The 26,002-nt window shown below is 43.3% G+C and overlaps 1 protein-coding gene across 1 annotated transcript in view; it reads right to left on the bottom strand.

Annotated features, from left to right (window-relative positions):
• Positions 1-26,002, bottom strand: part of LOC126183839 (relaxin receptor 1-like) — an 847,723-nt gene that overhangs the window by 289,188 nt on the left and 532,533 nt on the right. Inside the window, exon 7 of the mRNA XM_049926099.1 lies at positions 6,806-6,874. Within this exon, the coding sequence (XP_049782056.1) occupies positions 6,806-6,874 (69 nt within the window). The remainder of the gene's footprint in view (positions 1-6,805; positions 6,875-26,002) is intronic.

Raw genomic sequence — 26,002 nt, 5'->3', positions numbered from 1 at the left:
CGCTTTGACCCTCTCGCGTTTACTAAACTATACTGTGACGGATCTCGACGCTCTCATTTTGATTGTCTCTGTCATCTCTATTCATCCTACCTGATATGGCCCACAGACAGATGGTTTATAAACGGAAATTGGTTTAAGCAGTCCTTTTGTAAAATATCACTTTCGTGGCTCTGGTTCATTTGATACAGGACATCTTACTGAACGGCACGCCCTGACCGGTATTCGGACCTATAGCCAAATCATCAGTGGCATACACTGTGCACTTCTACATCAAACGACACTTTGTGATGGTTAAAAATGATGGTGACCTCTGCGGTACACAGATTGTCTTGTGTACATGTTGTTATTGTGGTTGTGGTCCTCAGTCCAAAGACTGGTTTGATGCAGCTCTCCATGCTACTCTATCCTTCGCAAGCGTCTTCATCTCCGAATAACAACTGCAGCTTACATCCTTCCGACTCTGCTTACTTTACTCACTTTTTGGTCTCCCTCTACAACTTTTAGCCCCCCACACTTCCTTCCAGTACTAAAGTGGAGACGCGAGGGTTGAGGCGTCATGTCTCGAACTGCGCGGCCCCTCCCGCCGGAGGTTCGAATCCTCCCTCGGGCATGGGTTTGAGTGTTGTTCTTAGCATAAGTTAGTTTAAGAAGTGTGTAAGTCTAGGGACCGATGACCTCAGAGTTTGGTCCCTTAGGAATTCACATGCATTTCAACAACTAAAGTGGAAATCCCTTGACGTCTCAACCGATCCTATCTGTTAGTCAGGTTGTGCAACAAATTTGGACATGTTATAATTGTGAAAATGATAAACGATCACACTTCCTGGCGGTTTCACTTCCTAAGATTTTTTCAGTGAACCTGACCTGCCACCAGCTTTCCCTAGAGCTACTTTTTGGGTTTTGTTACATATTAGGAGGCTCCCGATGCATATTACTACGTGTTTACAGTTGTTACTGTATACAGTGATTAACAGTCACTCGTGTAATCAAACAATAACGGTTTATTGTCTATTTATCAGTAATACGTTACAGGTATTTATGTAATATCAGCTTCCATTTCCAGAAGCAAGTGTCGATCTTGTGCAGCTCTACCAACATTACGTTTCGATACAGAATACACAACGCCATCACCCTCATCATAACAACCGTTGGCGAAAAGCCTCACTGAACTAACGAAGTTACCCACTAGGTCGTTCATACACTGATCCAAAGAATTACAACACCAAAAAATAATTAATGTAGAGTAACAAAATTTTTGGAATACATTTGTTTAGGTAACATATTTAAGTGATTAACATTGCGAGACAACAGGGTAATACACTCCTGGAAATTGAAATAAGAACACCGTGAATTCATTGTCCCAGGAAGGGAAAATTTATTGACACATTCCTGGGGTCAGATACATCACATGATCACACTGACAGAACCACAGGCACGTAGACACAGGCAACAGAGCATGCACAATGTCGGCACTAGTACAGTGTATATCCACCTTTCGCAGCAATGCAGGCTGCTATTCTCCCATGGAGACGATCGTAGGGATGCTGGATGTAGTCCTGTGGAACGGCTTGCCATGCCATTTCCACCTGGCGCCTCAGTTGGACCAGCGTTCGTGCTGGACGTGCAGACCGCGTGAGACGACGCTTCATCCAGTCCCAAACATGCTCAATGGGGGACAGATCCGGAGATCTTGCTGGCCAGGGTAGTTGACTTACACCTTCTAGAGCACGTTGGGTGGCACGGGATACATGCGAACGTGCATTGTCCTGTTGGAACAGCAAGTTCCCTTGCCGGTCTAGGAATGGTAGAACGATGGGTTCGATGACGGTTTGGATGTACCGTGCACTATTAAGTGTCCCCTCGACGATCACCAGTGGTGTACGGCTAGTGTAGGAGATCGCTCCCCACACCATGATGCGGGGTGTTGGCCCTGTGTGCCTCGGTCGTATGCAGTCCTGATTGTGGCGCTCACCTGCACGGCGCCAAACACGCATACGACCATCATTGGCACCAAGTCAGAAGCGACTCTCATCGCTGAAGACGACACGTCTCCATTCGTCCCTCCATTCACGCCTGTCGCGACACCACTGGAGGCGGGCTGCACGATGTTGGGGCGTGAGCGGAAGACGGCCTAACGGTGTGCGGGACCGTAGCCCAGCTTCATGGAGACGGTTGCGAATGGTCCTCGCCGATACCCCAGGAGCAACAGTGTCCCTAATTTGCTGGGAAGTGGCGGTGCGGTCCCCTACGGCACTGCGTAGGATCCTACGGTCTTGGCGTGCATTCGTGCGTCGCTGTGGTCCGGTCCCAGGTCGACGGGCACGTGCACCTTCCGCCGACCACTGGCGACAACATCGATGTACTGTGGAACCTCACGCCCCACGTGTTGAGCAATTCGGCCGTACGTCCACCCGGCCTCCCGCATGCCCACTATACGCCCTCGCTCAAAGTCCGTCAACTGCACATACGGTTCACGTCCACGCTGTCGCGGCATGCTACCAGTGTTAAAGACTGAGATGGAGCTCCGTATGCCACGGCAAACTGGCTGACACTGACGGCGGCGGTGCACAAATGCTGCGCAGCTAGCGCCATTCGACGGCCAACACCGCGGTTCCTGGTGTGTCCGCTGTGCCGTGCGTGTGATCATTGCTTGTACAGCCCTCTCGCAGTGTCCGGAGCAAGTATGGTGGGTCTGACACACCGGTGTCAATGTGTTCTTTTTTCCATTTCCAGGAGTGTATAAGTGTGAGATAAGCCATTGCAAATGTGAAACGCTAATACATTAATAACCGTTGTAGCCATGAGAATATTGAATGCAAGTACGCAAACGTACATGCGTTGTATTGAATAGGTGGAGCTGTCAGTTCGTGGGATGAAGTCCCATGCCTGTTCCGCATGGTCGGTCAATAAAGGGATGGTTAATGCTTTCTAACCAGCACACGGCCAACACTGACACCCAGGCAGAACAGGAATTTATCAGAAAATACCTCAGACCTACACCCTGCTATCTAATGTGCCCTCGCTCAATTCCACTGAAATGGCAAATTTCAGTGGTTTGGGGTCAGTGGAATGCACGCTTTAGAGCGTCTGAGTCGGAGCTGTCTTTGAAGTAAACGATTTTGAACAGTTCATTGTATCACTGTGGTGCCAACTACTGCTCAGATTGCGGCTGCAGATGCAGTATGGTACGCCAGAGCCATACGCCGAACACAGTGATCTCCCCTCTCGGTATTGCCACGTGGCCGTAAGGAGCCCGGTCTTCTTGCGACCGTACATTCTCGTGGCCACCGCTGCCAGCAGCCATGTACAGTGGCTACGTTCCTGCCAAGTCTTTCTGCAGTATCGCAGAATGAACATCCAGCTTCTCGTAGCCCTATTACACGACCTCGTTCAAACTCAGTGGGGTGTTGATAACGGAGTCTTTGTCGCCTTAAAGGCATCTTGGCTAACATCAACTCACTACGTCCAGTCTCAAAGGTAACTAACGCTCACGAATATTGCAGCGTGTATTTAAAGCAGACATGATGTGCATCCTCACACTAGCGTTACTGGTGCCACTCTTCTGCGACTGGTGCGAACTTACGTGAATAGACATCATCTTTCAGATGTAGAAACACGCCTACAAACTTCTGTGTATGTCGCAAAACTCCTCCTCGGTGCTGCGATTTTTTCCGTCAGTGTATATATAGTAGCAGTTTCTTGCAGTATGCCTGAAGTTACTTTCATATCTGAAGATTTCATCCTATTAAAAAAGACGTGCTGGAAACTATCTGTTAGTACACTCTTTGATCAAAAGTGTCCCGATAGTTATTAGTGGAGATTAACTCTTTCAGACCCTCTGGTTACAATTGTGTACCTCAACCTGTACTTTATTTTACCTGCAACAAAAGTATTTTTTCCTAATAGATACCTGAGGTACACATTTCCGAATGATCAACCTTTTCATCATACGGAAGTGCTGCCAACTGTTGCGTATCACTATGAAAATATGAGCAAGTCCATGTAGCACTGCGTAGCAGCTTGTGGCCATAAGACTACACGGATGTGGTCAGTTCGGTATATTCCACTGTATAATTGCATATTATTGTTGTCGTTTTGCTTGGTAATTATTGAATGATCATCTTGATACTGATCACCATATACAATACTTCGTAATTAGTTATTTTAGTCCATAATATGATTCCAAGTGTACAAAGTATGTTCTGGAAACAGGTGCATATTTCAGTATAAATCTTGCATCTAAAATCATTAAAAAATCTCCTAAGAGCATTGCCACATAAAGAAAAATATTCCTTCCTCCAAATAAAATTCTGGTCTGAAAGTATTAATACGGGGCCTGTGCACCCTTCGCCTTTATGACGACTTGAACTCTGCTTGGGACACTTTCAGTGAAGTGTCTGAATGTATGTGGAGGAAAGAAAGCCCATAACTCCTCAAGCGAACAGATCGACGCTCTGACTTATGCCAAAGGTGTCGCACTGCGTTCAAGTAGAGACTCTGGGCACGCCAGTCCATTTGAGAAATGTTATTGTCCACAAACTATTGCCTCACAGTTTCTGCTTAATGACGGGGTTCATTGTAATGCTGATATAGTCAGTCATCATCTTAGAAGTATTCCTCTACAATACGCAGTACACAATAGTCAAAAATGCGTTCATATCTTTCCACAATTAGCGTTTTCTTGAACACCCTAACCATGAAAAATATCCTTATACCGTCACTCCCTCACGGTATTGGTACTGCAGGAGATGGCAGGCATTGGTCTCCCGACAATCACCAAACCCAAATCCTTACATCGGATTGCCACAGGTCATGGTGTGATTCATCGCTCGAAATCACTTATTACCAGTCATCCACTGTCTACTGCCAGTGCTCTGTACACAACCTCACGCGTAGGTTAGCATTGACTGCAGAAATGTGTGGCTTACAAGTTCGACCATTGTATCCCATTCTTCTTATCTCCCAGCGCACAGTCATTGTGCTAACTGGACTTCTGCTAGCAGTTTGGAATTCGCGAGTGATTCTTTCCGCTGATTTCATGCGATTTTTTATAACCAGTCTCGACAATGCTCGACGATGTCTGTCCGACAGTACATCAGATCTTCCCTGACTTTTCTTAGCTGTGGCTGTTCGCTCGCGTTTCCACATCATCAGGTGTCGACTTGGGCAGCTTTAGAAGGATTGTAATTTAAGTGATGGATTTGTTACTCAGGTGACATCTAATGGCTAGTCCATGTTCGGAGTCACTGAGCGACCCATTTATTGTTACTGCTTTTCTACTGACGACACAATACTCCCAGCCTCCCTTTATTCTCATATTGGCGGGTCCGCCTCACGTGGTATCTAGTGGTTATTTCCGCATTATATAGGGGTGTCCGTATACTTTTGCCGCGCGGGGTAGCCATGCGGTCTGAAGCGCCTTGTCACGGTTCGCGCGGCTCCCCACGTCAGAGGTTCGAGGCCTCCGTCGGGCATGGGTGTGTGTGTTGTACTTAAGATAAGTTAGTTTAAGTTAGATTAAGTAGTGCGAAAGACTAGGGACCGATTCCCTAAGCAGTTTGGTCCCATAGTCCTTACGATAAATTTCCAATTTCCGTATACTTTTGATAAGACACTGGACATGCTCCATCCAATCACAAAGCTAGCCCGACATTTAGTATGCTCGTATTTTGTTCACTAGCGACAGTACAGAACTGTAACGAATACCTACAGAAAGCAACACTGCGTGAACTTGGGAGCAGCTATCTGAATCGTATGAGCGACTGCTGTTAACAAAATCCATGTTGAGACCTACAGATGAAATGTTACGTCTCCAAACGACCATAATGCCTAGCAAAATACGTATTCCATAGCCTCGCAATAGTCTCAACTGTACGTATCTGCTCGAAAACTCTCCTTGGAAAAGGGAAAGAAATATAGCTCTTTTTACAATCTCTTGCAACCCTTTGTTATTTCAGCGATTTACGATAAACTGCTGCTAAATAGGTGCACTTACTGTGATATGATGCTCATAGAATCGTACAGGTGCCACTTTAATACTAAACCTATTCAAGGTGATCTGGGACCAGAAAATTCTTGCGAAATGAATGTAATAACAGAAGGGTTGAGTGACTGAAGATCAAATGTTTAGTGTTCGGTATTTACATATACACCTGGTCACCCGCAGATAGGCGAACAATATACTGTAAAGCCACACAGAGTGTGACGGAGAAAACTCTGTCTTCTCGATATGCTTCACACTCAACGATAATGCAGTGGGGATTACGGTAGCATATCACGCGTGTGTGCTTTCTGGTTGTCTACCACTGGGCGCTCTTGCTACAAAGTGAAGTCATAGGAGACTTACCATTACTCTAACGGCACAACTCCACAGTGCAGTTCGGGGTAGACATGATTGCGCATAAAAGTCAAATGTTTTAACGTCACTGCTGACACCTATTTAAAACACACACACACACACACACACACACACACACACACACACACACACACACACACAACCTCACTTGTTTGTAGTCTTAGAAACAAATCTGATTAAATATACCAACTTATCCTTTGGTATATGTCCATGTCATTTGTCTGACAAGATCTCTTACTTCTGATTTAGAATTCCTGTAAGAAGCATAATTTACGGAAAGAGAGATTTAATTTATTGCATACTACAGTAGTACACAATTTGTTCTTGGGAGACACAGATGTCGGTTGTAACGTAATAATTTTTTACATTTGTGTCACGTAAACTAGTTACTAACACAAAAACTAACAATTACTTGTCTCTACTGATTGTGTTGATTTTTGTACTCACAGAAGTTTCAGTCGAGGTAGCTCGGGAAATTTCTCACCTTCCAACGTGAGCGCATTCCTTGACAAGTCCCTGAAATCATAGACATTAGCTATTTAGTGCGATTCAATAAAATGTAAGATAAATGGAAATAATGGTTTCAGTAAAAGTTGTAGGGCACTAAATCAACAGTTCTATTACTGTAATTCATTTTCGAAAATAATACAAAGTTTCTAACAGAGTCATTCTGTATATGTTCTTTCTACCTAAAGGTTCATTTGTTTGCGGTAGTTGTATAGTTAACATTCCTTTTTGCTCGAACATACCATTGACAGCTACGTCTTTAGCTACGGAACTTTAGCATATGTTGCATGGCTTGAACAAGGAATGACCCTTCGCATCATTACAGGAACCATTCGTCATAAGCGAACCCTAAGCAAGACACGTAGTCTCGATTGGAGCCAGTTTCCCCTCGAAGATTAGTGGCGCATCGTAGGCTCTGCACAAACTTCATTAGCTAGATATAAACTAAAGTCTGCACAAAAAGGCCTCGGAAGGCCCAACGGTACCAACCGACCACCGTGTCATCCTCAGCCGGTGGGCGTCACTGGATGTGGATGAGGGGTATGTGGTCAGCACACCCTTCTCCTGTCCAATATATCTAAAAAAATTGTTGATAAAGTGGAAATTTATAAAGCTTTTTGTGTTGAAGTGATATAGGAATTTAATTCCTTTTAGAAGGCAAAACAGAATAGACATACGGCAATGTTATAAATGTTCATCGAATTTAACATGCTACATGTACTCTACAAGTACTTTGATCGATTGCAAATAGTATCTGAACTTTCTTAAATAATAAAAAATTGAAAAACTGATTATGGAATCATTATATCAATTATTAATGACTTTATTCGTTTACCTGAAATATTCGAGGTTATACTCTAGTCTATAGAGGCACTGGACCTTAATATTCCAAGATACGTGAATATTTGCTGGGTAACCAAGCGTCTACCTAGCCCATCAAGGAAGAATACCAGCTTAACAACAGAAAATGTGCCTGTGATCAGCTACTGACCAAAGTAGTGTCAGCTCTGAACGACATTCGATTTTTGACCCCGAAAGTATTCTCGATTAAAGGCAAGAGTCGCCTTTTTTCAACTTAATAATCGTCAATTACTTTGTAAATTTATACACTCGCGATACTGTTTGTGATGTCCGCAGCTCGTGGTCGTGCGGTAGTGTTCTCGCTTCCCGCGCCCGGGTTCCCGGGTTCGATTCCCGGCGGGGTCAGGGTTTTTCTCTGCCTCGTGATGACTGGGTGTTGTGTGATGTCCTTAGGTTAGTTAGGTTTAAGTAGTTCTAAGTTATAGGGGACTGATCACCTAAGATGTTAAGTCCCATAGTGCTCAGTGCCATCTGGACCATCTGATACTGTTTGTGGCAATAATGGTCATCAGATTTTCGTATAAAGCGATCTAGAACAATAGTTTCGGACATCACTAGTAAAACCATTTCGTTTCTGCCGCACGAAAATACTTTCTATCCAAATACATGTTGTAATATGGCATATCAAGAGTGCGATTAAAATTAAAATATCACTTTGTACAACAGCAGAACGTACCCCAGACGGAAGTGAGTTCCATCTTCACTAGTAGGGTAGTAAGATACAGCTGTACAGAGCATGCTTCATACTGTATTTTTCACACAATACTGCCGTTCATGTCTTACGAACTGATATCCTGAAAGCCTGTCTACTTACTGTCGTGAACACGTAAGCAACCAATGAATTGGTTTGATTTTTTATCCAAATGCATGCTATCAATTTGTTATTAGTGATATATGTGCGGATATGTAAAAAATCGAGTTTCAAAAATTTCTGTTTTATTTACTTTCTCTTCTCATGAACCATTCACCTTCCCGGGGTGGGGTGGCTTGCATGCCTAAACGATGCAAACGGCAGTACTGTAGGTGCAACCATAACTGCAGAGAAATCAGACTAATCTGTGGTTCCTGAAGAAGCACAGCAGCCTTTCTAGGAATTGCAGGGTAAATGGTCTGGATGATTGACTGATCTGGCCTTGTAACATTGGAAAACATTATTGTGCTGGTACTGCAAACGGCTAAAACCAAGGAGAAACTACAGTCGCTATTTTTTCCTCGAGGAAATACAGCTCTACTGTATGTCTTAAGGATGACGTCATTCTCTTGGCTAAGATATAATGGAGGTACAGTAGTCCACCGTTTGGATCTCCAAGATCTCCAAGCGGAGACTACTAACAAGGAAGTAGTAATCACGAAAAGAAAACCGGAATTATATGCGTCGGAGCGCGGAAACCTAGCTGTCTTAATCTGATGGGCAGCTTAGAGGATTTAACAAGAAGTTAGGTATAGTAGGAATTAGTGAAGTGTGGTGGCAAGAAGAACAGGGCTTCTGGTCACGTCAGCATAAAGTTATCAAGAAAAATTCAAACAGGGATAATGCTGGGGAAATGCCTAATAATCAGGAATAGGAATGCGAGCAAGATTCTATGAGCAGCATCATAGAACGCATTCTCGTAGCCAAGATAGACACTAAGCCAATACCTACCACAGTAATACAAGTTTATATGCCAACTAGCTCCTCAGATGACACAGACATTGAAAGAATGTATAAGATAAAGGAAATTATTTAGATAGTTAAGGGAGGCTAAAGTTTAACTGCGATGTCTGACTGTAATTCAGAAGTGGAAAAAGGAAGAGAAGGAAAAATAGTAGGAGCACACAGACTGCGGAGAGGAATGAGAGACGGACGAACCCCGTGGAATTTTGCACGGAGCACGATTTAATCTTCACTAATACTAGGTTTATGAATCATAAAAGGAGGCTGTACACGTGGAAGAGACGTGGGGGAAGGACGGTTTCGGACTGGTTATACGATGGTAAGGCACAGATTTAGAAATAAGATTTTAAGCTGTGAGATGTTTCCAGGGACGAATGTCGACTCGAATCATAGTTTATTGGTTTCAAACTGCAGATTAAATCTAAAGAAATTGCAAAAGGTAGGATATTCAGAAGGCAGGACCCGGCTAAATTAAAATAACCAGAGGTTTTTGAGAGTTTCGCTAGCAGCATTACGCAACGTTGGACTGAAAATGGGAAAAGGGGTACAACAGAAGGCAAATGGGTAACTTTGAGAAATGAACTAACGAAAACAGGAGAGGATCGCATAGGTAAAATAACCACGCCTAGAAGAATCCTTGAATAACACAGGAAATTATGAATTTAATTGACTAAAGTAGAAAATGTAAAAATATAGCTAACGAAGCATGTCAAAAGGAAAACAGATGTCAAAAAATTAATGACAGAAGTTGCAAAATTTCTAGAAGACAACTGCAAGGCTGTACACAAGCATGAGTTGGTGAAAGATAGAGTTCACCTATAGGAAAATTAAAGAAGCTTCTGGAGATAAAAGAAGCTGCTGTATGAATATCAAGAGCTCAGAAGGCAAACTAGTACTAAGCAAAGAAGGGAAAGCTGAAAGAGAGAGGGAATATATAGAGGGTCTAAATAGGTAAACAAAATTGAGGACAATATTACAGAAAGAGAAGAGGAAGTAAGTGAAGATGGCATGGGAGATGTGACACTACGAGAAGAGTTTGAGAGAGCACTGGAAGACCTAAGTGGAAACAAGGCCCTTGGAGTAGACGACATTCCCTCCGAGTTACTGAGACGACTGGCAGAGCCAGATATGACAAAACTGTCCCACCTTGTGAGCAAGATATAGATACAGGGGAAATATCTTCAGACTTCAAGAAGAATTTAATATTCCAATTTAAAAGAAGTGAGCTGCTGACAGGTGGGAACATTACCGAATCATCATTTTAATATGTCGCGGTTGCAAACTATTGAGACGAACCGTGCAAATGCTGCTACAATCCACACGCGAGAAGATCAGTTTGGGTTCCAGAGAAATGTAAGAACACTTGAGGCGTTACTGATCCTGCGTCTTATCCTAGAAAAAGCCAACTTTATAGCAATTTTAGATTTAGAGAAAGCTTTTGACAATGTCGACCTAACGACACTCTTTGAAATTCTGAAAGTAGCAGTGATAAAATACGTGGGACGAAAAGTCGTTTACGGCCGGCCGAAGTGGCCGTGCGGTTAAAGGCGCTGCAGTCTGGAACCGCAAGACCGCTACGGTCGCAGGTTCGAATCCTGCCTCGGGCATGGATGTTTGTGATGTCCTTAGGTTAGTTAGGTTTAACTAGTTCTAAGTCCTAGGGGACTAATGACCTCAGAAGTTGAGTCCCATAGTGCTCAGAGCCATTTGAACCATTTTTGAAAAGTCGTTTACAACTTGTAAAGAAACCAGACTGCAGTTATAAGAATTAAATGACATGAAAAGGAAGAATTTGTTGTTATTTAATCTGTACATCGAGTAAGCAATAAACGAAAACAAGGAGAAATTTGAAAAACGAATTAAAGCTCAGACAGAAGAAATAAAAACTTCGAGGTTTGCCAATGGCGCTGTAATTCTGGTAGAGACGGCAAAAGAGTTAGAAAAGCTGTTGAACGGAATGAGTAGTGTCTTAAAAAAGAGGTTATAAGGTGAACATCAGAAAAAGTACAAGTGCAACGGAATGTAATCGAAATAAATTACGCGAAGCTGAGGGAATTGGTTTAGGAAATGAGACTCTTAAAGTGGTAAATGAGTGTAACTATTTGGGCAGCAAAGAAATGAATGATGGACGAAGTAGAGAGTATGTAAAATACCGACTTTCAATAGCAGGAAAATCATTATGAAAAAGAGACATCTGTTAACATCGAACATGAATTTAAGTGTTAGGATGTCGTTTCTGAAAGTATTTGTCTGTAGTGTAACCTTGTACGGAAGTGACACGTAGAAGAGAAGCAGTTCAGACAAGACGAGAATAGAATCTTTTGACATGTGTTTCTACGGAACAATGCTGTAGGAGGTACTGAATACAATTGGGGTAAGCACTATGGCACAACTTGATCGATTAACAGGACACATTATGAGGCAGTGAGCAGGATCAAATGGATGTAGGGTTCAGCAGTTATTCAGATATGAAGAGGCTACATCAGGATCAGCTAGCGCCAATCAGGCTTCGGACTGAAGGCAGCAACAACGAGAGCATTTACTTTATTTTGATTGCAGAGGTTTACATGGTTAAAGCGTCTGCTTTAAATGCGAGCCATCCATCAATGACTTGCAGTCGATGTATTACAAATTATTTCACCATACGTGCGACGGTGACAGTCAGTCCCTTGTTTTCCAGTCCATTATATACCTAGTGAAGAACTGTCTGCTGTGTAAACTAACCAACACAGTTGTAACAAATAGTAAACTCAGCCGCCGTTTGATACGACAGAAATATCACTGAAATGGAGTACCTGCTCATTGTAAGTTCTCATCTTCCAAGTCCACTACCTGAGGAATCGGACATCAACCGGGGTACCAGATCACACGACACGCACGACAGCAGTGCGGGCTACGTGATATCTGAATTACGGATCGGCATTACCCATTACGAAGCAAGTGACCTCTTTATTTTGTTTCCGGCTTGCCGCATCCTAATACGTATAGTTTATATAATTTAAACAGTTACAGGGTGTAAAGAGTACTCATTAAGATCTAAAATTTTGTGTTACAGATTTAACATAGAACGACAAGTACACTGACGAAAAATAAATCACGTCACCAAGAAGGAGTTGTGCAACATAAACGAAAGTTGGTAGGCGTGTTTCTACTTCAGAAAGACCATGTCTATTCACATTTTGCGCCAGTCGCATAGGAGTGTGCTAGTAGCGCTACTATGAGGATGCAAATCAGGTTTGCTTTAAATACGCTCTGTAACGGTTGTGAGCATTAGTTACCTTTGGGACTGGACGTAGTGAGTTGATGTTAGTCAAGAATGCCTTTAAGGCGAGAAAGACACCATTACCAACACCTCACTGAGTTTGAACGAGGTCGTGTAATAGAACTACGAGAAGCTGGATGTTCCTTCTGTGATATGGCGCAAAGACTTGGCAGGAATGTAGTCACTGTACATGACTGCTGGCAACGGTGGTCACGAGAATGTCCTGCTATAAGAAGACCGGGTCCGGATAGCCACGAGGCGCTACTGAGAGGGAAGACCATGAAGTTTGGCGTATGGCTGTGGCGTATTGTACTGCATCTGCAGCAGCAATTTGAGCAGCAGTTGGCAACACAGTGACACAACAGAGTGTTACAAATCGGTTACTTCAAGGACAGACCCGAGCCAGAAGCCCTGTAATGTGCATTCCACTAACCCCAAACCACCGCCGTTTGCGCCTTCAGTGGTGTCAAACGAGAGCTCATTGGAGATCAGGGTGGAGGTCTGTTGTGTTTTCTGAGGGAAGCTGTTTCTGTCTTGGTGCCAATGATGGCTGTGCGTTAGTTATAAGGTCAGGTCAGGGCCTCAAACCAACCTGTCTGCGTTGTGCTGCCATTCACGAAGAGCATTCCAGGGGGTGTTTTCCACCAGGATAATGCTTGCCCACATACCACTGTTGTAACCCAGCATGCTCTACAGAATGTCGACATGTTTTTTGGCCTGTTCGATCACCGTATCTGTCTCCAATCATGCACATGTAGGACATCATCGTACGGCTGACTCCAGCTTCATTCACGTATTTATCCGTCCCTGTATTGATCCACAAGTGCTCCAGGCATGGAACTCCATTCCACAAACTGATGTCGGCACCTTTACAACACAATGCATGCACCCTTGCATGCTTTCATTCAACATTCTGGCGTTTATACCGGTTATTAATGTACCAGCGTCCCCCTTTTACAGTGGCTTATCTTGCACTTACATTAGCCTGTGATCTTGCAATGTTAATCACTTAAATATGTCATATAGACAAATGTATTCCCGAAATTTCATTATCTATATTAATTATTTATTTGGTGCTGCGATTTTTCCCGTTAGTGTATTAGAGTTAGGAAATGTGTATATCTCTTGAGGCAGCTCACGACGCATTGATTACCAAGACTATATTCCTGCACTATTTGAGAATGAGTGCACTTAGCGACTTCCAGAAAACTTTTAAGAAACTTTTTCTCGCTGACATCGCCCACAAAACGATGAAGCGAAAAATGTAGATCGGCAATCATCAAAGTTTTCGTTTCTTCTCTCTGAACTTAATTTTCATTTCCAAATTTCTGTTTAGTTTCCTTCACTGCGAGCTCATAGCTCAGACTGAATAACATCGCGGATAACCTATAGCTCTGTCTCATTCCCTTCTCAAGTACTGCTTCCCTTTCGTGTCCTTCGACACTAATAACTGCAGCCTAGTTTCTGTAAAATTATAGATAACCATTTGTTCATTCCTTAGTCCTTAAGAATTTCAAAGACTGTAAGCCATTCAGTATTGTCAAAACCAATCTCTAAATTTACAAACGCCACGAAACAAGGTTTGCTTTTTTCAGTCTGTTCTGTAGGATATGTTTTAGGATCAGTATTGCCTCGTGTGCTCCTACATTTCTGCGTAATCCAAACTAATCTTCTCCTAGGCCGGCCTCTGTCTGCTTTACATTCTTCTGTAAACTGTTTATGTCAGTATTTTGTAACCACGAGTTATTACACTGATAATTCGTTAACATTCATTTCTGTCTGAACTCGCATTTTTTGAAAACGGGGCTATTACATTCTTCTTGAAGTCTGAAGGTATTTCTTTCATACCAGATGGAATCATTTTGTGTGATCTATTACCCCAGTGGCCTCATAATTCTGAGGGTATAACTTCTGCTCGAGGTTTCCTTTTTCCTTACGGTAAGTCTGAAGTGAAATGTTTAGAGTCAGTGTGTAATTTGGGTTTCATCTCACGGCTGTGATAGATGCACTTTTAATGCGAAAATCGTTTTAAAAAAGGCCAGACTGTCCGCAAAGTCACGGATAAATGAAATCCCCTAATTACCCTACTGCTCGTCATCGCATTATTGATCAACGAAGGTGTGTCTTCATTGGAAAATGAAATGTCTTCAACCGTTGATTGATGAAAACATCGTTGACGGATAATAGCTACTTCGAAGCCGTCGCCGGAAACTGTGTGCAGCCGACACTATCTCAAATGATTGAGCAGTTCTTCAAACAACAGTAAGTGCTCAATCTGTTTTTCTTAGTTCCTTAGTGCGTGTTTCGTGCTCATTTGTTAACGGTAACACTACGAATCGGATAACAGATTTGTCGTGTGAAACACCACAAACCAGATATTTCAAGCTACATGGTCGGCACTGTCTACATCTACATCTACATTTATACTCCGCAAGCCACCCAACGGTGTGTGGCGGAGGGCACTTTACGTGTCACTGTCATTACCTCCATTTCTGTTCCAGTCACATATGGTTCGCGGGAAGAACGACTGTCTGAAAGGCTCCGTGCGCGCTCGAATCTCTCTAATTTTACATTCGTGATCTCCTTGGGAGGTATAAGTAGGGGGAAGCAATATACTCGATACCTCATCCAGAAACGCCCCCTCTCGAAACCTGGCGAGCAAGCTACACCGCGATGCAGAGCGCCTCTCTTGCAGAGTCTGCCACTTGAGTTTGCTAAACATCTCCGTAACGCTATCACGGTTACCAAATAACCCTGTGACGAAACGCACCGCTCTTCTTTGGATCTTCTCTATCTCCTCCGTCAACCCGATCTGGTACGGATCCCACAATGATGAGCAATACTCAAGTATAGGTCGAACAAGTGTTTTGTAAGCCACCTCCTTTGTTGATGGACTACATTTTCTAAGGACCCTCCCAATGAATCTCAACCTGGTACCCGCCTTACCAACAATTAATTTTATATGATCATTCCACTTCAAATCGTTCCGCACTCATACTCCCAGATATTTTACAGAAGTAACTGCTACCAGTGTTTGTTCCGCTATCATATAATCATACAATAAAGGATCTTTCTTCCTATGTATTCGCAATACATTACATTTGTCTATGTTAAGGGTCAGTTGCCACTCCCTGCACCAAGTGCCTATCCGCTGCAGATCTTCCTGCATTTCGCTACAATTTTATAATGCTGCAAGTTCTCTGTATACTACAGCATGATCCGCGAAAAGCCGCCTGGAACTTCCGACACTATCTACTAGGTCATTTATATATATTGTGAAAAGCAATGGTCCCATAACACTCCCCTGTGGCACGCCAGAAGTTACTTTAACGTCTGTAGACGTCTCTCCATTGGTAACAACATGCTGTGTTCTGTTTGCTAAAAACTCTTCAATCCAGCCACACAGCTGGTCTGATATTCCGTAGGCTCTTACTTTGTTTATCAGGCGACAGTGCGGAACTGTATCGAACGCCTTCCGGAAGTCAAGGAAAATAGCATCTACCTGGGAGCCTGTATCTAATATTTTCTGGGCCTCATGAACAAATAAAGCGAATTGGGTCTCACACGATCGCTGTTTCCGGAATCCATGTTGCTTCCTACAGAGTAGATTCTGGGTTTCCAAAAACAACATGATACTCGAGCAAAAAACATGTTCTAAAATTCTACAACAGATCGACGTCAGAGATATAGGTCTATAGTTTTTCGCATCTGCTCGACGACCCTTCTTGAAGACTGGGACTACCTGTGCTCTTTTCCAGTCATTTGGAACCTTCCGTTCCTCTAGAGACTTGCGGTACACGGCTGTTAGAAGGGGGGCAAGTTCTTTCGCGTACTCTGTGTAGAATCGAATTGGTACCCCGTCAGGTCCAGTGAACTTTCCTCTGTTGAGTGGTTCCAGTTGCTTTTCTATTCCTTGGACACTTATTTCGATGTCAGCCATTTTTTCGTTTGTGCGAGGATTTAGAGAAGGAACTGCAGTGCGGTCTTCCTCTGTGAAACAGCTTTGGAAAAAGGTGTTTAGTATTTCAGCTTTGCGTGTGTCATCCTCTGTTTCAATGCCATCATCATCCCGGAGTGTCTGGATATGCTGTTTCGAGCCACTTACTGATTTAACGTAAGACCAGAACTTCCTAGGAATTTCTGTCAAGTCGGTACATAGAATTTTACTTTCGAATTCACTGAACGCTTCACGCATAGCCCTCCTTACGCTAACTTTGACATCGGTTAGCTTCTGTTTGTCTGAGAGGTTTTGGCTGCGTTTAAACTTGCAGTGAAGCTCTCTTTGCTTTCGCAGTAGTTTCCTAACTTTGTTGTTGAACCACGGTGGGTTTTTCCCGTCCCTCACAGTTTTACTCGGCACGTACCTGTCTAAAACGCATTTTACAATTGCCTTAAACTGGCTGCCGAGGGTGAGTAGCACTTACCACCCGTCTCATTGCGCTGACTGAATCGAAGGCGAGTACATATTGTGTTTTTTATAATGTCCAGTTTTCACATCGAAGACATCATAAAATGACAACCTGGATGAGTCGTGAGGAGCTTTAGCTACAGCACCGCCTCGTATAACTCACAAGTAGCAGGCAATACCTCTGTCCTTTGATTAATGCAGTTTTTAATGTACTTTAGCTGGTAGTGTAGCAAAAGCGACGGAGGTAAAGTTCCCAATTTACTTTCAACTTATCGAAACTTAAAAAAGCGTAAAATAGGAGGGAGTGGGCTTTTAAACTCTTTTGCAATACGTGTAGCAGCTCTTTGTACTGCAGTTGTTGCTATTCCAGCTGTCGTTTTTGAAGTTGTTGCTGCATCAATTCCTTGTGCTCCTGTTGTTGCTGTTCTTGTTGTTTGTGCTGCGTTACTTGCTGCTACACTTGTAATTGATGGAATTTATATTGTCAGTGATGTATTCTTTGCTGCCACACCTTCGAGAATTGTGAATTCATAATGTCTTGATATATAGAAATGAGTTAGGATCTTCGTCACATTTGCAGTATACCCGAACAAGTTCCTTATGACAGTGACCGCAGAGAGCAATTTCACCGTGACCAGTGATCAGCAACAAATCCGGTTCACCCACTGTTATCAAGGGTAATCAGGGCTTCAAACTATTTACAAGCAAAGTTACAACCAGTAATCGAAGCCAGAGTGGTCGTAAACCAACGTAAATAGTCCAGTCAGTAGCCAAGCTAAATTTCAAATTAAAAGGAGGATCGTCGTAGGCGAACTGTTTCATGGAGCGTAAAGAACGGCTTCACAGGACACAGCGAGCTGGCGTGTTGCGGTTTTACAAGCCACTTGTCAACAGAAGTCCTGCTCAGAAAATCGCCTGTCGCCTCTGTTGGAGTGTGCTACACAAGCTGGGAGCTGCCACGCTGAAATATGCTCTATGCAACCTATTCTGGTTAACTCACTTTTACGTAAAATTTACATTAGAAGTCCCGTTTACAAAGTCTCAGACATCGCGGTGAGCTAAGTTCTAGCATTGCTTTCCTTATGCTTAATCAATCAATCTTTCTGATATACTGAAATTACACATAATCCTGCAGTTGGTAGGGAAGCGTAATCACTAGAAGACCTACTTCATGAGTTGTTAGCGAAGCCATCTTGGGTTTTTAATAGCTTTTAAAAAATTTTAAAAATTTTAAAATAATGTTAGACACTTATCATATCAGTGGAATGTCTCAGGGTTGTTATTCCTTCTGGTTTTATTGTTATACAGATGTTCACCTGAAGCTGTAGCCTTCAGTGCCATGAAAACGGCATCGATCTAAAAATGAAGGAGCAAATACAGCTGAAGCGGTTTATTAATACCCAACATGATTACTCATAGCTGTGGATGCCCTACCTACAAAGTTGTCTGATAGTGAAGTATTTCCTCCGCTAACGAGAGCATTGCTGGAATTGATTAGCACGAAACAGTGTTTCAAAAAGCCATAAAAAGAAAGCCAGCTGTATGTCCCCAGAGACTAATCGTACTAACAAGGAATTAGTACTAAATATCACCTCAAAACCTAATCGACTGATGTGTCACTGTGTAAAAGAATTTTGCAAGCAAAATTTTAACTGCCGATGTGAAATGAAATGTTATTTTGCACACGGTTTCTCGCGTGAAATTCTCTAATGTACTTTGGCGCTACAAGGTTCTGAGCTCTTTTGTCATTGCGCAGTACTGAACTCACCGATTAAGAACAATTACGCTTCAGTCTGGAACCGCGTGACCGCTACGGTCGCAGGTTCGAATCTTGCCTCGGGCATGGATGTGTGTGATGTCCTTAGGTTAGTTAGGTTAAAGTAGTTCTACGTTCTAGGGGACTGATGACCACAGATCTTAAGTCCCATAGTCCTCAGAGCCAAGAACAATTACAATGCATCGAACGGTTCATAGATCAATACAGAGTATCTTTTTATCTATAGCGTTGCTACCAAATTGATATGTAGTACACAAATATATACAAGATTCTCAACTCATCAGCATTTATTTATTGAAACGATTACAGAAATTTGGAACACTGATACGATTTTGTAAATATACAATTCAATGTGTGATGAACATACTATTAAGGAAAACGTTTAACAATCACGTGAGTTGCAGACAAACTCACAGTATACACTAAACTGGACCAGAGATCGTAATGAATACGGCCAAATGTTTACGCCTTTTGAAGCATGATAAGCATCTTCAAAAATGTTCAAATGTGTGTGAAATCTTATGGGACTTAACTGCTAAGGTCATCAGTCCCTAAGCTTACACACTACTTAACCAAAATTATCCTAAGGAAAAACACACACACCCATGCCCGAGGGAGTACTCTAACCTCCGCCGGGATCAGCCGCACAGTCCATGACTGCAGCGCCTGAGACCGCTCAGCTAACTGCGGCCGGTTCAAGCAACTATGTAGTCTATGTGAGTTACAGGAAGACATACCACATAGCGGGTAACCATCTAGGAAAGTACACGAGAAGATATCACTAGGCTCGTAACTCCGTTGAAAGCGAGTGATAGAACCCTAACAGTGAGGAGTAGTCCAAGGCTTACGTCTGCGAGTCGGCGTCCTCCGACAGTAGGAATCGTCATATCAGCGGAGGTCAACGCTGGTTGGAAGATACTCCGAATGGGGAATCGCAGATCGGTCGGCACAGTTGCCTTGCGCATCTCTCGACGATTACTGACTTGCGGATGCCATGCAAGAGGCAGAGGTATACAGCGCAGACTGGTTTCGGAGACGTGACTTGCGCAGTGAAATAGGCCAATGCTGGCTACGCCTCCTGTCGTCGAGTGGAACGCCACGTGGGGCCCTATTCTGTATCGTTCATACCGATCGGTGTATTGGTTAGTCTCGGTAGTGACGTCATTTTCGGTTCTTTATCGAAATATCCTATTCAGCTTTGGATTTAGTGATAGTGTTACTAAAGAATCACCAGATGACGCATCCGGTTGGAAAGTGAGTTCGTAATAGACTATTTTCCTTTGTTAAAAATATGGTTAGGTTAGGTTGTTACTGCGAATGATTACACGAAAAAAAAGTTTACGATCAATATTCTCTCAAAATACGTGTTATTTTTATGCAAATAAGAGTTTAAAGATCATTAAATATCAAGACATCGGCTCTGCTTACGTATATTACATGAGTGTGAACTGACGTTACTAGTGCCATTGTGTACTTTTTCCATAAATGGGTTAGTTGGTAATTATCGAAACGTGTTTACAACTTTCAAGTAACAATGGAAAGCAATTATGTGAAGCCTGATATTGGAAACCTTCCAAACTATCACGCATTTATGACTTACACAGCACTGTTTGGCAACGAAGTCAGCCTACGTTCCTCTCCAGAATACTATAACAAATGATCACTGCGTGTCTTTTGTTTGGTGTGGCCAAGTGGTTAGCGCGCGGGAATGCGAAACGAAAGGTCACGGATTCGCGCATGGGTGGATTCAAAAAATTTTTTTCCTCTTCATATATGCAACACGTTCTGAGACATTATTATTCGTGTGAGTTAAGATTTTTCTGCAACAATTGTTATTACTCACATGTAAGAGCGCACTTCCTCAGTAATGATTTCGTGATTTTTGTGTGTTTAAAATATGAAATAAGAAATTGTTGGAGATGAAATTGCTGTGAGTGAAACAACCGACAGTGACCTTTATATTTTTTCTTGTCAGAAATAATTCACCATTTCTTCCCGAATATGTAGCGATTTCCGAGTATGCGGTTAGACAGGAATCAAGGGCACAACTTAAATTACTGGGAATGTAACTAGCAGCAGTCATCTTCATAATCTTGCTTGTCACAAGTACTTATCTGCCATCGAATCCTCAACCACAGTAGATCTCTGCCGTAATATTTTTAGACTATAGCACCATATACGAAACATTTTCATTCATGAGATGCATGTTATAAACTTCGACGAACTGCAGGAGCTCTCGAAAATACGTTTTTTTTTCTCAATTTTGTTTTTAAGACCCGAATCGTTGACATATCATATAGGGAAGTGGGCTACTTAATCATTTGGATCTCTAGGAGCGAGTTATAACCACATTCTTATTCTATGAAACTCTCAGAATCAATTTTTCGGGACTTTTTATAGATGTACTAGTACAATGTTGTACTAAACACTATTCCTAACTCATTTTCCGAAACGTAAAATCCAAAACACGGTGTCAATGTGAATGAGAATAAGATGACATGATGCAGCATTTACGACAATCTGCAGAATACAGTCAAATACGCTATCGTTATTATGCATGCATGGAAACATGCGGTCAGAGAAACTGTAAAAAATTTTATGCATTTCAGCTGAGAATCATGGAAACGGATATACTGCGCCTGATACTGTTAAGGAGGAGGCAAGGGCGATGAAGGCGGGCACGTCAGCTCGATGGAATGCGGCGTCATGCGTTATGGCAACGTAAACGCAATTTTCAGTACTTGGAAGAATAGCGCACCTGTGTCGTCTGCTAGCCACTTTGTGTTTGCGGCGCTGTGAGCGCTGCAGTGCGCATGCGCGGATGTGCGGCCGCTTGCTTTTGATTGGGTTGCACGACATGAACCGACAACAGCGCTTAGGTTTTCTAGACCCGAACGGTATCGCTACCGAAAAGCATACTTCATAACACAGGGACTAGACCATTCGGTGCTCTTGAGTACCGAAACGATCGGCACAATGGCGGAAAGATACAGAATAGGCACCCTGTCGGCGACACTAGCGCCTGCAGTGTTGGCGTTCTGACTACCTGGAGTTAACGCATTGTTATACTGTTGTTGTACTAGGCTGCTTCCCGGGAACTGTTGTGGTCGTAGATAGCCTGCAGACGCCTGTGCAGGACGCGTGTGTATGTGAAGCTGCTATCCGTTGGAGACTAGGTGCGGATACACTTTGGTATGTCTATCGTAAGATTTTCTGCACAGGACATTGTCCGTCGACCACATGGTCTGGAGTATCTAATAGGTTCTTGAAGGCTACGATATTATGTAACGAAAAAACGAATCTCATCATTGACATATGTAATCTAACGCCTACAACAAAGAGAAAGAAACCGACAGTATCTGATTGCAAGGTTAGTGGTGAATATTGAGCACGTCAAATCGTGTAAATACACTCATGTTCAGAAAAAAACAGAAGATCTTAAACGTCTAGTGATAGGACGTTCGTATTCACAGGACATGTACGAGGGTCATGCAATAATTAAAGAGATAAATTGGTCTGGGAAAAAACTGTTAGTGGGGTAAATTTGGTACTTTTATGGCTTTAAGTTGGCATCACTGAGATGAGCCCTGATCAGCTGATGTATCAATATTGTTTTGTTTATAGCCTCAAAAATACATTTCAAGATGGCGAGTCCGTTTGAAACGTCTACATTAGTTGAACAACGTTCTGTTATTCGTTTTTTATCTGCTGAAGGCGAGAAACCAGCGAATATATACTGTAGAATGTATAAAGTTGCTCGCTCGACTAACCGCGCGGACTAACGCGCTGCTGCCCAAGCGGGAAGGCGTCCCGGTCCCCGGCACGAATCCACCTGGCGGATTAGTGTCGAGGTCCGGCGTGCCGGCCAGCCTGTGGATGGTTTTTAAGGCGGTTTTCCATCTGCCTCGACAAATGCTGGCTGGTTCTCTTTATTCCGCCTCAGTTACACTATGTCGGCGATTGCTATGCTAACACTGTCTCCACATACACATATACAATTACTCTACCACGTAAACATTGAGGTTACACTCGTCTGGTATGAGACGTTCCTGGGAGGCGGGTGGGTGCAGGGGGGGGGGGGTCCACTGGAAGGCCGAACCACATAATAAAACTTGTTTCGGTGTGGGGCGTCAGTGAGGTGGGTGGACTGCTGTGGCCTGTTGTGGGGTTGTGAACCACTGAGAGCTACGACGGGACGAAGCGTCTCCGTCGTTTCGAGGTCCCCAGTTGAATACACACAATGCACACACAATGTCTAAAGTTCGTGGTGAAGGTTGTATGAATCGTGCAAATTTTTACAAGTGATTAGAGCAGTTCAAAAATGGTCGTGACTCAGTTACAGACGAACACCGTTCTGGCCGACCAGTTGCGGTTTCAACTCCCTCACTTAAAAGTCGAATTGATGACATTATTCGTGCCGTCCGCCATGTAACTGTGGAAATGATAGTTGATAAGCTTCAAGTTAGTACTGGTACAGTTCGTAGCATTATCTATAACAAGCTGAAGTACTGCAAGATGGGTCCCAAAGGAGTTAACGCACCTAAACAAGGAAACAATGTTAAGAGTATGCACAGAGCTAAAGGAACGTTATGAAAGAGAAGGTGAGCACTTCCTCAACAAAATTTTAACTTGTGATGAAACACTAGTATGAGCCAGAATCAAAAGGACAAAGCATGGCGTGGAAGCACACCAACTCACCTGTCAAGAAAAAATTCAAAACCAAAGCGTCAGTAGGAAAAGTCATGTTGACGGTATTTTGGGATGCTGAAGGTCCAGTTTTTTGTGATTATCTCGAAGAGCAGCGTACAATTAACGGCCAACACTACTCGGATTTGCTTTTAAACAAGGTGAAGACAGCCATGAGAGAGAGACGTCGTAGATCTCAGAGGAGAGGTGTGATTCTCCAGCAAGACAACGCACGTCCTCATATTGCTCAACTAACCCGTGAAATCATCGACAAAATGCGCTAGGAAGTACTGCCTCATCCCCCTTACAGTCCTGATTTAGCACCTAGTGATTTCCATTTGTTTGGTGCACTGAAGGAGGCATTACATGGGAAGAGGTTCCACAACGATGACGTGAAAAAGTTTGTGGCAAATTGGTTCAAATATCAAGAAAAAGAGTTCTTTGCAGCCGGAATAAAAAAGCTTTTAGCCTGTTGGAACAAATGCATAAACGTTCAAGGGAACTATGTTGAAAAGTAGAAAAAGTATTGTTTTGTAAAAATAAACGCTTTTTTCTCCAGACCAATTTTTCTCTTTAATTATCGGATGACCCTCGTACAGTAGTATATTCTGCTAAAATGTCGGCCCGCAGGTACGAGGTCAACATCGATACCGTGGCGCAGCACCACCTACCGGTAAAATGTGCCTGCTGCTCTCGCTGTCGCTGTAAACTGAAGATAATGATTCAGTGTGAGTTGAGCAGACGCGCAGGATGCCTCGCAGACGTATGTGCGAACCGTACCATCAAATAAGCGATTTTGAAAGAGAGTGCATTGCCGGCATGAGAGAATGTGATGCATCTATTCGGAAAATTGCTACTAGTATGAAACGAAGTGTTTCGGCAGTGCAACATTGTGTGCAGAATGTCTCACGGAAGGCCGTAGAACACTAGATGGGACATGTCACTACCCACACCACCCGAGAAGGTCGACACCTCATCCGAATGGCATTGCAGGACAGATCTGCTTCCTCCTCGGCTCTGGCACAACAGTGAAACAGTGAAACATATCGTACACTATCAGGGGTGACAGTCCGTCGCCGTTTATTACGGTATGGGTTACATGCGCGTCGTACACTTCTCCGCCTACCTTTGACGAATGTGCAGTAACATGCAAGACGGCAATGGTGTATAGAACGACGTCACAGGAGAGGGGAATGCCGTCAGATTGAGTTTTCGGACGAATCCAGGTTCTGTTTATTTGAAAACGATGGCCTCATTTTTGGTTAGTTGCAAACAGGGGTACCGGCATCACAGTGACTGCATTCGCGCAAGTCGATATTGAGTGCAACCACAACTCACAGTTGGTGCGTATCCAGAGCACTGTGACAAGTGTGACCTACGTGAATGACATCCTACGACCCGCAGCCATGCCCTTTCTGCACAACACTCCAGACGCCATATTTCAGCAAGACAATGCACGACCACATGTTGCTCCAGGAACACGTGCCTTCTTGGTGTCACAGAATGTCAGCATTTTGCGCTGGCCCGCCAGACCACCGGATTTGTCGCCAATGGAACATGTGTGGGATATTGTGAAACGATGGATTCAGCGCTGTGACCCAATGCCAATCACCACAGATGAACTTTGGGACTAGGTGAATGCAGCACGGATGGCTGTAACACAGGACGCCATTCGCGCTTTAAAGGCGTCGATGACATCACACATGGAACAAGTTATAAGGGCCCAAGGCGGAATTTTGCCTACTAGGCACCAGGACACATGCTGACCCAAGGTGGCTGAAATGGTTATCATTTCTGCAGAACATACTAATGTACACGTCCTGTGAATACGAACGTTCTATCTCTAGTCGTTCAAGGTGTTCTTTTTTTCTGAACATTAGAGTATTTAGCGGTAATACTAAGAAGAAATTTGATAAGAGATGATCATGTACAATCGATATTTGGGAAAGTGAATGGATGATTTAGATACACTAGAAGCTTTTTGGGAAAGTGCGGTGCATCTCTAAAGGAAATCGTATAGTGTGTACAATTCTAGAATATTCTTCCAGTGTTTGGAGACCTTGTGAAAAAGGCACGACTACAGACGTCGAATGAATTCAGAGATTCGCTGTTAAGATCGTAACAGGTCGGTATAGCTCATACGAAAATGTAACAGAAATGCTTGCAGAATCGAAATCGGAATCTCATTCTTCAGCTTCTCCCGGCGTGCTGGAACGAAATATTTCACGTGTGAACTGTCAGTGTCCAACAGGCGCAATATTTCGGCAAACGACCATGTTGCCATCATTAGGAGCATTCGGCACTTCACCCGTAAATTAAATGGGAATCCCAGGAAGAAAAACGACGTAGTGCTGGTAAAATCTTGTTGGGTAAGTTTAGAGAACTTGTACTCGTGTAAGGATCAAAGAGCTCAGGTCACGTACAGTCATTCGCTCAATACACGAATGGTTCAAAATGGTTCAAATGGCTCTGAGCACTATGGGACTTAA

This window comes from Schistocerca cancellata, chromosome 4 (assembly GCF_023864275.1).
Source record: "Schistocerca cancellata isolate TAMUIC-IGC-003103 chromosome 4, iqSchCanc2.1, whole genome shotgun sequence".
Classification (NCBI taxonomy): Eukaryota; Metazoa; Arthropoda; class Insecta; order Orthoptera; family Acrididae; genus Schistocerca; species Schistocerca cancellata.
Note: the sequence above shows the minus strand (reverse complement) of the source record. Positions and strands in the feature narration are given on the sequence as shown.